At 44.8% G+C, this 13,975-nt stretch overlaps 1 protein-coding gene across 1 annotated transcript in view; it reads right to left on the bottom strand.

Annotated features, from left to right (window-relative positions):
- ALK (ALK receptor tyrosine kinase) overlaps window positions 1–13,975 on the bottom strand; it is a 732,337-nt gene that overhangs the window by 90,161 nt on the left and 628,201 nt on the right. Inside the window, exon 9 of the mRNA XM_003827145.4 lies at window positions 13,750–13,919. Within this exon, the coding sequence (XP_003827193.2) occupies window positions 13,750–13,919 (170 nt within the window). The remainder of the gene's footprint in view (window positions 1–13,749; window positions 13,920–13,975) is intronic.

Raw genomic sequence — 13,975 nt, 5'->3', positions numbered from 1 at the left:
CTGGGGAAGGAGTCAAGTGCCTCTTGGGCCCCTGCCATTCTTTTGACTTGTGTGGTTGCAATGGAGATAGTAGCGGATGTGGGATGAGAGCTCAGGCCTCTTGCATCCCGGGCCAATTTTCCCATCATCTCTTGCAGAACCATCCAACTTGTTGAATCTCATTTAGTCTCATATGTACTCCGTACCATCGGAAAAGTAGAGCAAGCTCCTTGGGATGACTGGGGACATGAGGGCTGTCTGGAGCTAGAAAAGCCCGCCATCCATTCTTCTTGGAGGGACAGGGATGTCTGCTCCCCGTTTCTTGGAACACACAAACATTTCCTCTGTCGTCTGTTGCTGTGTTGGCTTGCGGCTTGGGGAGCTGACATGGTACCGAGACGGCAGCACTGACAATGGTGAGAAGACCCAGAAAAAGGGTGGTTTCTACCTCTCTTCTCGCCTGACCAAAAGCATCTTTATGAGAGTAAATTAGAAGTCTTTTCTGCTTGGTGAGGACTAGTTTCAAAAAGTAGAGTGGAGTGAAGACTGGGTCTATATAGTTGGTGGGGCCCTGGGCAAGTTGCCAAAACTTTTAAGGTGCCATCTTGGTTTTTAAAAGAATCTATGTAAGATGTGTTTTTTTCCCCCAACAATGGAACCCTTTGTTTAGCATGAGATGCTAATTTATTGCTCCTGTTTTATATTATATGTTTCCTAGTAACATGTGCTTCCTCAGGCAGTGCCACAAATGACATATCTCCCCCTCTTTCTTTGAGCAGAGATTATCTGAGCAGGTACTGTAAATCACACACTTGTGCCTATAGCTAGGAGTGTAGAGATGTGTAAGACGTGGACCTTGCTCCTGAGGATTTCAGTCAGTGATGTGATTCACATTATTTACTGACCGGGAATTGCTGAAGTCTCTTTTAGTTGTGCCCCCTATAGAGCTAGAAGCTACTCAAGCTGGAAAAACATTGCATCTGGACAATGAGAGAGAAGTCAAGAAAGACTTAAAATAATGAAAAGTCTTGGAGAATGGTAGAACTATGGGCGAAACTCTCACTAGGCAGTGGGGTGTGCTGGTGGGAGCAATTGGAAGGTGTGGGTGGGACACCAGTCAGGCAGCTGGAAACCCAGGTGTGGAACCCAGGTGGACATAAAGATATTTGAGTCATCTGCATAGAGGTAAGAGTGGAAGTTATGAGCATTGATGAGGTTCCTGGCGCGGGGGTGGGGGCAGCATAGATAGAACTGGATTCTTTGCTTCAAATATTGGAAGCTCAATTATCTCCTAAATTGCAGGCTTTGTGTTTAGGGAAAGAAGGGGCTGAGAACACAGGGCTACATTTTCCGAGACATTAAGAATTATGAAAAACATATGCATCTGTTGACTTGTAAGCCAAGCTGTGGATGTTACCAAGAAAATCTTGAGCAGATTCGAACATCCTGTTATTTTAAAGAGGTTCACTTAGTGCCATTTTGAGCAACTGCCTCCTAAACCAAGCTCATGGGCCGGATCTGTCTCACTGCTTTGCACTCTTGATTGTGGAAACTTAGCAATCAAAAGCAACAACTTGTCCCAAACGTCACAGTAAATCAGCGTTAGAAATAAGATTTAAAGCTCAGAATTGCTAATCTACTCCTTGCTCCAATGATCTGGGATATTTTCTGAGAAAGAAACAGGGCCAGATCCTTCCAGAATTATGAATGTTTGATTTCTATATATCAATGCCTGGTTGCACATCGCGTGCTGAGCCACCGGCCGCATCTCTTCTCCTCTTCTTGAAGGGTGAAGCTGCTCACGTACAGCTCAGAAAATGCACAATCTCGTTTAGGCAACAGGCTGTCGATGGACAGTGAATATATTGCCTTATTTGCTACCCTGCCAACCTTAGGGATTGACAAACCTAATTAAGTTCACTTAATAATTTTAAGTAGCCCATGTCTACTTAAGTTCGCCCCAGGCTGTCCTGAGCCAGTGGTGCCATTTGGAAGACAGCAGAGGAAGAAGGTTCTTCTCCTCCAGCTTCTTTCTTCACGCTTTCTGAGCTTCACACTGAGGCTCCAATCACTTCCCATTGGGCCCCTCACAAGACCTTCCAATATCCCCTATTCTCTGTGCTTCCCACCCTCCAGCCTATCTCCGTGCTCAGTGGCTCTTTTATTTTTTCTTCTTTTTTGAGACAGAGTCTAGCTCTGCCACCCAGGCTGGAGGGCAGTGGTGTGATCTTGGCTTACTGCAACCTTCACTTTCCAGGTTCAATTCTTGTGCCTTAGCTTCCCGAGTAGCTGGGATTACAGGTACGCCACCTTGCCCAGCTAATTTTTTATATTTTTAGTAGAGACGGGGTTTCACTATGTTGGCCAGGCTGGTCTTGAGCTTCTGGCCTCAAGTGATCTGCCCACTTTGGCCTCCCAAAGTGCTGGGTTTACAGGTGTGAGCCATGGTGCCTGGCCCTCAGTGGCTCTTTTTTTTTTTGGAATGGAGTCTCTTTCTGTCGCCCAGGCTGGAATGCAGTGGTGCGATTTCAGCTCCCTGCAATCTCCGCCTCCCAGGTTCAAGTGATTCTCCTGCCTCAGCCTTCCAAGGAACTGGAATTACAGGTGCATGCCACCATGTCCAGTTAATTTTTGTATTTTTAGTAAAGACGGGGTTTTACCATGTTGGCCAGGCTGGTCTTGAACTCCTGACCTCAAGTGATCTGCCTGCCTTGGCCTCCCAAAGTGCTGGGATTACAGTTATGAGCCACCGCACCTGGCCTTCAGTGGCTGTTTATTACCTGTATTCCTAAATCCAAAACACCTGGCCTAATATTCACACTCACTCTCTCCCAAAAAGATTTCTCAGGATTCTCTGACACAACCAGGTTGGCTGTTCTTGAACCCACAAAAAACATTTCTGCATCTCCAAGCCTCTGCTTTCCCCGAAGGCCTTCTCTGGAATGCCTTGTCCCTTTTCCATTTCTCTAAGACTGAAATTTTCCTCAAGCACCAGTTTATAAAAAGCTCATTTTCTCCGTGATGGTTCATCTGACTGCTCTTGTATCTGGAGGTCACTGCACCTGCTGAACCCTGGTCATGATCTGTTGGAACCTGCAGGGCACCTGTGTGCTACTGTTTGCCTGTGGAGGTCCTGTGATCTGACAAGAGCTGATCAAACATCCTTTTCCAACCTCTGTGCTTGATGGAGGCTTAATATATGTTTGCCGACAATGTGTCAGCCAATGACATTTCTCCAGTCACTTCTTGATTCCCTGACTTGCCCAGATCCAGATACCTGGATCTGCCATTATATACCAGTGACTTCCAAATGTGGTTACGCATGAAAGTCAACTGGGGAACTTTGAAAAATACAGATTCCTGGTCCCAATATGTCAACTGTGAATCAGAATCTTTGTGTATGAGATCTGGGGCTCTGAAAGAAAAAAATATGTTTTCCAGGCGATCATAATGTTCATCCAAGTTTGGAAACCATCGTCCTACACTGTCCTGCTAGTTTTAAGCCTTTTCAAAAGCACTTTCTCCTGTTTATTTATTTATTTTTTGTTTTTAGAAATGACAAATTCGGGGGTGGGGGGGAAATTCTGAGGTGGTTTCTGCCAGAAAGTAAGATTTTGCTGCATCATAAAAATTTGGGAAGGAAACATTCATACCTTAGAATAGAACCTGGAATTGATTTCAGCCGTGAGTTATGAGGCTTTGTGGAGAAGAAGCGTGATCAATGCTCAGCATAGCTAAATGAGGAAGAGACATTCTCAAGTGACACTCTGATAGATGGCCAGACATGAGAGCTATATTCCTTGACTTATTTTGTGACACACCATCTCTTTTTTTTTTTTTTTTCAAATCTAACTCACTTCTTTTATTTGGGCATACAGCTAGACTACATTCCCCAGCACCCTTTGCAGCAGGTGTGGCCATGTGACTTTTTTTACATTATAAAATGTTTTATTAATGAAAACAAGCTTTGAGAAACATGATGCATTGCAAAAGCTAAGAAACTCATCCACAGAACCTTGAACGCTTCTTGTGTGCACCATGTATTCTAGACTTTTTCCAAGTCACATTTAATGTTATCAGTTTTGAGCTACTAAATTCAGAGGAGTCTTATTTCTCACTGCTTGAATTTTTAGGAAATATGACGAAAGCACATTGTAAACCACTAATACTTACAATAGTCAAAAATGAGCTCATAATAAAATACATTTAGACCATGTTTCAAAGAATACTTAACAGGTCAACAACATTCTGCGTTACTGTTGGCCTTGTGTCTTACGCACAATAGATGCCTAACATCTAATGACCAAGACCTTCAACTGAATTATGTAACCATTTTCTTTGATTCTTACATATGCCAATTTTAGACAGAAACCTTAAATGATGATACAGAAGCCACAGTATGATATTACAGGTAGTGTGGTAAATTCTAACCCTGAAAAAAAATCCCAATGACTGAAAATTTTTGTTTTCTAGGTACGAAGCATAAAAACCAGCCCAGATAAGGCAAACAAAAAGTCAGTAAGGAAATCCAAAGACAGCAGATGGGAAAGGAGGCAATGGGAGCGGAGCAGAAGTGATGATTCATAAAAATCTTCCTGTTCAAGACTTCCTAAGCTCTTTGCCCACGGACTGGCTGAATGGAAAGGATTCCTAGGCCAGAGGAAAGGCCCACCCTTTTCTCTGGCCTTGGAATCCTTTCCATTCAGGGAAGGAAAAGGGTAGAAGGGGCCTGGATCCCTGAATGATCAGGTGGAAGGCCACCCACCAACCAGCATGCTTATTTTTTATTTCATACAAGCAGGAAATAACATTTCTTTTGTGTACAGCCCCTGGAGTGGAGATGTAATGTTACTTCAGGTAGTGTCACCCCCTCTCACATACACGTGGCACATACCTAGGTACTCAGGTATGTTCAGTGCACCTGGCATTGTTGGGTTGATGACTAACACACTCATGGGGGTGGGAGGGATGGGTGAACTTGGTCCTTGACTGGCTGCAGGAATCTGCAGTATTCTTCCTTCACAGCTATAGCCTTCCCCGCCACCCGCAGCACACTCCTGCACTACTCCAGGACTAGGGACAGGTCTGAGTAAGGTGGTGGGGTGGCGGGGAGGGGGGGGCATAAAGGAGCTTGGCCCAGGGCTCGGGATGCAGATGCAGCTTTCTTGTGCTAATGTGCTATTTGCATAGGCTTTAGGCTCATTGACCAGGTTTCTGTTATGTTCTGGAGGCCTGGGGCCTCATCTTGTCCCGGTTTTTCACCTGGGTCCTGACCACACACCCATATTCCTCTCTGGATGACTGATCTGGCACCCCAGTCTGTGCCTGGTGTGCTCCTACAGGTCAGAGTCCTTTCTTTGGCTCTTAACTGCATGGCTGGGCCCTGCAGGTACAGGCTGACCTCTTCACGGCTGACAGGGTCTTCAGGTGGCCCAGGCCTAGGCGCCATAGCACAGTTCTTTCATATCAGCTGCTGATGTGTGATAACACCTGCTGCCTGTTGTCACTGAGATTCATGGAAAAAATTTTTTGACCATGAGAGCATGGTGTTTGGAAAAGGGTGAGAGTTTGAGCTAGAAAACTGTGCCTTGAACTGGGTGCGGTGGCTCATGCCTATAATCCCAGCACTTTGGGAGGCTGAGGCGGGCAGATCACTTGAGTTCAGGAGTTCAAGACAAGCCTGGCCAACATGGTGAAATCCCATCTCTACTAAAAAATACAAAAATTAGCCAGGCGTGGTGGTGGATGCCTGTAAGCACAGCTACTTGGGAGGCTGAGGCAGGAGAATCGCTTGAACCCAGGAGGTGGAGGTTGCAATGAGCTGAGATGGTGCCACTGCACTCCAGCCTGGGCGACAGAGGGAGACTCCTTCTCAAAATAAATAAATAAATAAATAAATAAATAAAAGAAAATTGTGTTTTGAATCCTGACTCTTCTGCTTCTTAGTTGTGTGCCTCTGGACAGATTATTTAACTACTCTGGGTCACAGTTTCTCATTGATAAACTAAGGTCATTAAAATCTGACTTACAATGATGAAGATAAACGGGCACAGATGCTTGGTTCAGTGAGAACGCCATCCCTCTTCTCCTGTCCTCAATCATTATGGCCCCAAGAGGCACAGGCCATGGGCTCCAGGTGGGACCCCAGCCCTGCCAAAGTCCCCTCAGCCTTGCAGGCTGCTGATGAAGCCAGGGACTCTGCTCCCACCTCCCTTATCATCAAGGTAAGGAGAATAAAGCATAGTGTGCACTTGAAGTGTTTTGAACCCCTTGGGGAAAGACTTGATGGGTTTAGTCAATGTAATTTACCCTGCATGGCTTATAATTGCCTCTGAGACCACCATTTTCTCCCAGTTCAAAGAACTGACTCAGCCTAATGCCAATAAGCATGTCAATGTCCCCAGCCCCTGCAGCTCCGGGAAGGGACACTTGTGCTGCCACAGCAGGTCATGAGTAGAGAGCACCTTTTATTTTCTTCACTCACCATGTGCACGAATTGGTTTTGCCTAAGTGTATATATATATGGCATCAGGGCAATTCAACTCCCCTTGCGAGAGGCAGATGAGACATTCCTCTCCCTTCTGCCCCATTTCCAACTTTGGAGCCTGCAGGTCTACTCTGGGGTAAGTTCCTGGCATGTGTCTGCTGAGAGTGGATGAGCAAATGCATGTCTACCTGGGGTGGTAGTCATTGCTCTCTGCTTCTGTTCGTGTGGGAATGCCCAGCAGAAGGAGGACTCACCACTGGCAACCAGACAGGTGCCTGTTGGGAAGCAAGGAGCCCCAACAGCTGGGGATTTACTGGGCTCCTTCTGTTCCAGCTCCCAGGACTCGTGTTCTGTGATGCCGTGGTCTTGTCTTCCTGCCAGCCTCCCTAATTAGATGGAGATTGAGAGCTGGGGCTGTATTGCTTGTCTGGGTGTGCCCAACACCTGGCACCCAACACTGCAGTAAATGTTGGTTGACATAATGCCTCAGGGGATTTTGGAGGTTTGTACATTTCATGCTTGGAAACCTTCACAGGATGCTGTCTGGTGAAGTGAAAGGAGGGGAGGAAGGACCTCCACAGAGGGGCCTCTATGTTTAATGGCAAGTTCTTAAACCCCTCTGGGCCTCTGTCTTTTCAGCTGAAATTAGGGAATGACATCTACCCTAGCTGCTCAGATGTGAGCCTGAGTGAGAACCTTGTGTTGTGAAGGAGCCAAGCACCCTGGAAGGGGGCACAGGGCTGCCGTGGATGGGGAGATGTGGGCAGAGTGAGGAGGTGCAGGAGCTGCTGGGACTGTCAGCCAGCTTGTCCGGCAGAGGGTCAGTAGGCGAGTGATGTCTGCTCCTCCTCATAGGCATCCCTTTTTCCTGAGGTGGAGTTAGAGGCAGAGCAGTTACAGATGAAAATGCTCCTAGGAGGGGCAGACAGGCAGGAGGGCAAGAGCAGATGTGGGGGGCACCCCAGGGCCATGTGCTCCTAAAGATGAAGCAGGGCTCTATTTAGCACAGTGTACCAACCTTGTGGCTGGGGTCTCCTGTTGATCCTTACAGCAGTGAACTTTATTCTCAATGAAAGGGCGATTTGTTAAATGTACAGTATAACTAAAGGTTATTTTTATGCCTTGGTTAGACTTGGTACATGAATAGATATGCAAATTAAAAATGCCTATCAGAGACTGTGCTCCAGTGTTGGGGAGGAAACACATGGTGTGGGGACAGTCAAAGGCATGCCGGAGTGGGAGGCACCTGGAGAGGGGACACAATGGCCTGGAAGGATAAGGGGAGACTCCAGCTGTGACCCTGAGAGGAGAGGCAGGCAGGGAGGGGCCGTGCGGGGAATGGTCTGCAGCAGGAGGTGGTGGTGGGAATTGCTATGATGAATTTCAGGAGCTGGTTGAAGCAAAGGGAAAGCAGTAAACTAATGTGAAATGAATAAGAGACGAGGCCTAAAAATAACCGAGAACCTAAATATTTTGTTAGTAACAATGGCTATCGACCAGGTGCGATGGCTCCTGCCTGTTAGCCCAGCAGTTTGGGAGGCCCAGGCAAGAGGATCACTTGAGGCCAGGAGTTCAAGATCAGCCTAGGCAACATAGCAAGACCCTGTCTCTACAATTTTTTTTTTAATTAGCTGGGCATGGTGGTGCACGCCTGTAGTTCTAGCTACTAGGGAGGCTGTGGCAGGAGGATTGCTTGAGCTCAGGAGTTTGACACTGCAGTGAGCTGTGATCATGCCACTGCACTCCAGCCTGGGTGACAGAGTAAGGCCTTGTCTCTAAAAATTAAATTAAAAAATTAAAAAACAACAACAATGGCTAGTTTTTCAAGTTTCTGCTACATGCCAAGCCCCATGCATCACTTCCTCAGGCAGTACATAGGAGGCAGACCAGCCTAAAGTTTAAGGGAAAATTATTTAACCTCCATAGCCCTCAGATTTCTCGTATTAAAAAGGGGATTAATTATAATATCTACCCCAAGGGGTTGCTTTAAGGATGAAATTAGATAATGCATGTTAAGTACTTGTTACATGACTGGCAGGCAGTAAGCACTCAACAAACGCTAGCTCTAATCATCATTTATAACTCTTAAATGGCTTTATCAGGATGCTGTGATTCAATTAACAGAAATGTGAATTAAACAGAATTTTTTAGGGGTGTGTCTAGACCTGCAAACTGAGGCTTACCGGAAATCTCTGGATTTCCACTCACTGAAATCTACTACTTCTCTACACAGATAAGAACAAGTAATAAAAAATGCTCTTCTAATGCCTTTCTCATCACAGAAAGATGCCACACAAAGGGAGAGTGTTGTTATTGACAGCATCCCATATAAAATGAGAATTCTGTCGGTGATAAAAATTGAATAGAAAAAAAACCTTGGCTCTATGGAGTTTCTGGTCTAAATGCATGAAGACATAACTCTCAGTTTAACCCATCTCATTTGAAAGATGCATTGGTGAAACACACCACTTGTCGTTTAGGACAAAGGATGCAAAGGGAACAGGAAATCTAAATATCTCCAGAAGGAACAATTTTTCTTGTTAGACTATGTATGTAGTGTACGGCTAAAAGCCTTTATAATGATAGTGCTGAGGAATGGAGCCTGCACAGGTGTGATAAGTTGTGTACTTTATATTTGACTGTACAATTGCAGTGATTTGTGGGACATGATTTGATCCATGGTGTTTCCAAATCCATCTCATAACGAGTTGAACTTAGCATGGCTTCTGCTCTGTAAGCGTGTCAAAGCTTAGGATGGTGTGGGAACATTGTGTTTAATTTAGTAAGATATATATAGAGAGGAAAAACTAGGGGTATATCTCTGCAAGAGACTGACAATTAGAATCAGGAGAGAGAACTTGCCTTTCTTCTATTTTGAGAAAAGGTAGAATTAATTCCAGCAGAAAGAGCAGCAATTGAATGAGGGAGGTGGGGCTGATAAAGTGGGGAGAGGATGAGGAAAAGTAGCTATGTGAGGTGGATGTAAAGTAATGAGATAACTTTTAAGCACACATCAAGCTGATATTTGAATTGGTGTTGTCCTTCAAAATTACCTTGAGAGCATTTATCTGTATTCGGAGGACATTGCCACTGCTCAAAACATCTCAGGCATTGCTCTTAGAGATTTTTCCTGTTACTTATTATACTATGGTTGTACAGTTAACATAATTCTGTAATGATGACAGACTATTACATTCCTTCTATCGCTTTACATGTTTGTAAGTGGACAGAAGAAATATCATTCCATGGATCAATGCCTCCCTGTCACCAGGCTTTATGTACCTATGATGTATTCACCGAGCCTTCCCGAGGACTACTGTGTGGTGGGGGCAATCTGACTACAGCTCTTTTCTCTCAAGTGCACAACTCTAGTTCTCTCTATCACAAGGACCAGGGCACCCAATTAGGATCAAAGTCTTTCTTATGAAGTGATTCCAACAGGAATGTGACCAGAGACAAAGAAAGCACAGGTACCAGGCAAGTCCCTGTTTTGGTTCATCTGATGGGACACAGGTGTTGCTCTGATATACAGAACACTTTGCAGTAGTATTTATTATAAAGCAATCATATCTGTTTTGTTGGACACAGGTTGAAGAGAGGAGGAATGTTGGATAGATTCCATCAAGTGAAATTCTCAGTTTATTCAACTGGAATTTGAAAGTATATGCAATTTCCCTCAATACATCATTCTGTCAATGCATATTTATTGGGCATACTACATGTTAAGTATGGTACTAAAGATTCAGGAAGCAGTGATTTATAAGACACACACAATCCCTGCCTTGTTAGTTTGTATATTCAGATATAAAAAAGATAGTAAAGAGTGATAAATTATTATAGGGATGTTTCAAGAGCCATGAGAATATATTGTGGGTACATATAGAGTATAGGTGTCTGGCGATAATTTTTGTTAAGTGAAGGAAGAGTAGTATTTAGAGAGATGGAAAGTAAAGGCAGAACATTAAGTTCTTCCTTTAACTTTAACACGCCTTTAACATGGCAACTGCAAAAGCCTAGAAGTAAGAATGTAGCATGGTACAACTGAGTGGAAGGAAGGGGAGATTGAGAGAGAAAGAATGGTTTAAGAAGCAGCTGGTGAAACTAGCGCTGGACAGATCACACATGGGCTTAAAAAAGGTCTTATTAGGGAGTTTTAAAGACATCCCCAAAGCCACAGGAAGCCACAGAAGGATTTCCAAAATAGGAAAATGGTCAGATTTATATTTCATGTAACAGCCAGGGCCAATACCGGTGACTAGAGCCTGGAGTCTCTTAAGTGCTAACCTCTAAGCCCTAATAAAATTACTTTAAAAATTTTGTAATGTGTGAAGGTTGAGGAACCTGGGAGCAGAGGTGATTTGGGACAGCATAGGGAATAAAATTTCTGCCGCTTTCAAGGTTCAGGGTTGGGGAGCTGTCCACAATGTAGGTGCTGAATAGCTGAAGCCAGGAGCTGCCTAAGGAAGCTTCATGGGATGTGGGGCAGGTGGCGCCAGGTGTTACCGCCTACCTCAGAGGTGGGAGGAAGAGAGTTGGTTTTTCTTTGTCTTTTATCCATCCTATTTTTCTATTTTCTTTGCTTATGTCTTCCTCTACCTTCTCCTTTCTCCCATTTTCATCTTCTAGCAATCTGGGCAGCTATAGCTGACTCTCCCTGAAGGAAGAGGGAAGAGTATGCTTTTTGCTCCTCCATCAGTGACTTCTCATAAGGAGTCAACAGAGCATTGTGAAAACAAATTCATAAGAAGCCCGCCTTTATCTAAGGGTTGGATGACTGGTTATATTGCTAAATTGGCCATCCCAGACCCTTCTGAACCATTAGGTGGGGAGATATTTTCATTATTATACTATAGTTATTAGTAGTTGAGCATTTAGTGTGGATCAGACAGTTAAACAAGCACTTTACTTCTCCAAACCTAAGAGGAGACTGTGTTGTCTGTTTTATAGAACATGGCTTGACTTGGAAGATCAGTGGCTGTGATTTGTGCTATTTGTTTAATAAATTATTACTGAGGCCAAATAACTGAAAGATGCAGAAAATAAAATCTATTAATACTTACTCTGTGTCGACTCTTTCAATAGTCATTTCATTTAGTCTCATAACAATCTTGTGAAATTATACTGTTATTATCCTCATTTTACTGATGAGGACACTGAGGCTCAGAGAGCTTAAGTAATTGGCTGAGGTCACACAACTAGTAAGTGACCATGTCAGTTTTCAAACTTGGCACTATTTGATTCCAAAGCCTCTGCCCTTTCATCTAGAGTGCTTCTTTAGTTTCTTTGGGGCCAGTCACATCTACAGTCTAGTTTGATTTTAGCGAATGAAAACTGCTGCACTTCATTTTCCTTCAGTACCATTTGCCTCTGGATCTTGATGCTTCCCATATCATCTGTACCTCTGGGAGGGCAGCTTCCAACCTCAGAGCATGTCAGTGGTATGCAGGCTCCCAGCGAATGGAAGCACTCTTGTTTTCTGTAATTGTACCCTTATTAGGTCACAAGGCATCATCAAACCAAGCTGTCTTTTGTCGGAATCCTCACTGGACAGTTTGGTCTCAGTATCAATACTGGAAATGTTAGTCTGGTAAACAGCCTTTAACAGGGAAGAAGGAGGCTGAGAACGAAGTCTCCTTCAAATGAAACTCTAGAGGATGAGAGTGAAACGAGTCAACATCTTACTTTAAATCCCCTGGAGTAGCTATGAAAGAGAGAAGACTTGCTGGATTGAGGAGAAAAAAAACCCTTTGATTCATCTGAATTAATTTCACCTCTCCCAGGAGGGAGGATTCTTTCACCACCCTCCTGTTCTCCACCAACTGCATGCAGCTCCACAATCCCCAAAGACAAAAGACTAAACTATAGTGGGCAGAGCTCACACTTCCTCCTTTCTCCACTTAAATCCATTTGTCCTGGGGTCACTGATCCTTGGAATGTCCTTGGGCTTTCATCGTTAACCCACACACATCTGAAGGAGTGGGTAGCTAGTGCTCAGAGTGAGGACAATGCCTTTGTCCTTTGACAGCACTGATGCAGTTATGAGCTCTTGGACATAGCAGACTGTGGGGTTTGGGCACAAAATGTGAAACCAGCTTTACACTTATAAAGCTGCATGCCAACTAGCATCACCCTCCACCTTGCCTTGAGCCCTCTGCCCTCATTTTTTGAAGGTGGATCCACCAGGATGGTAATTTGATTGTGTTTTAGGAGTCTCAGGCAGAGGCTGCTCTGGGTTGTAAGGGTTGACTTTTAGCCCATAAAAGATGGCTGTCCCCCATCCAGATCCATTTATCTGTCCCCTTTATAGAAATGGCCCCTCGCCCCTCTTTTGTCTGGAACAGATCAGCACCCACCATGAGGGTTCAGGATGATACGGCAGGGTCACATGAGTGCTGCCATGCAGGGCCATCTTTATTCAAGTACGGCTTGCTCCAGGCTGACTGCAGGTGGCAGAATAGTGCCATCCTGGGAGACAAGTGGCAGTGAACACTCCATGGTTCCTGCTCCACTGCAGAGCCACGTGGAGTTAATGATTTTCTAGTTCAAACCTCTCAGCTTAAAGGTGAGGAAACTGAGGCCCAAAGAAGTCAAGGATGTTGCTCAAAGTCACAGAGGCCATTAGTGATAGAGCCCAAATAGGAACCAAGACCACAAGTAGAAGCATTCCTCTGTTTACTGAAGAATTTGCCATCCTCTTTATCAACCTGCCTCAGGACCTGACTCAACAGAGAACACTGGACTCGGAGTAGGGCCTGGGCACCAGTCCCAATTCTGATTCCAACTTGCTGGCACTTCACCGTTTTGATTCTGTTTCTCCCCTTATAACAGGACAGGAGTGGTAAATGATGATAAAGCCTGTCCTACCTACCTTGCAGGTTTTCTTGTTAATAAGGATAAAACAAAAGTGGGGAAAGTAAGGCAAAGTCTATCATATAAGAGAACATGCTATATACATGTAAAACCAAACTGTTATTTGGGAGAAATGTGAGTTGTTCAATTTTATTTTTCCTACAGACACTGGGGGTAGCCAACCAGGCCATACCAGTGGTTCCGAGACAAGTGTTCAGTAGCCTCTTCATCCCTTGGAGAAGCTTGTAAACTGCAGAAAGTGTGTAACCTGCAGAGAGAGTGTGTGTGTGTGTGTGCACGCGCGCACATATCAGTGTGTGGGCACATCTGCATGTGTGTCTTGGGTAAAAGGCACGGGGAAAGGGAAGGCATGATTTCTTTTGCATTTTAGCTGATAGAGGAGAAGGGTATTGGGGGAGATGCATAGAGCCTACCTGTCAGACACATCGAGGAGAGGCAACACCGTCCACTGCCACAGGCTCAAGCCTTCATAGGCGGCGACATGCCAGACCATCCTGCCTTGCTCCTTCCCGGTTTTGTTCTCCACTAGCACCAAGGACACGTTTCCCCTCAAGACTCCACGAATGAGCCAGGACATTCGGAGCTGTGAGGGCGAGAAGAATCAGAGGACAAGGTATGACTGCTGAAAGGTCCCCTTTC

Source organism: Pan paniscus, chromosome 12 (genome assembly GCF_029289425.2).
Source record: "Pan paniscus chromosome 12, NHGRI_mPanPan1-v2.0_pri, whole genome shotgun sequence".
NCBI classification, from domain to species: domain Eukaryota; kingdom Metazoa; phylum Chordata; class Mammalia; order Primates; family Hominidae; genus Pan; species Pan paniscus.
Note: the sequence above shows the minus strand (reverse complement) of the source record. Positions and strands in the feature narration are given on the sequence as shown.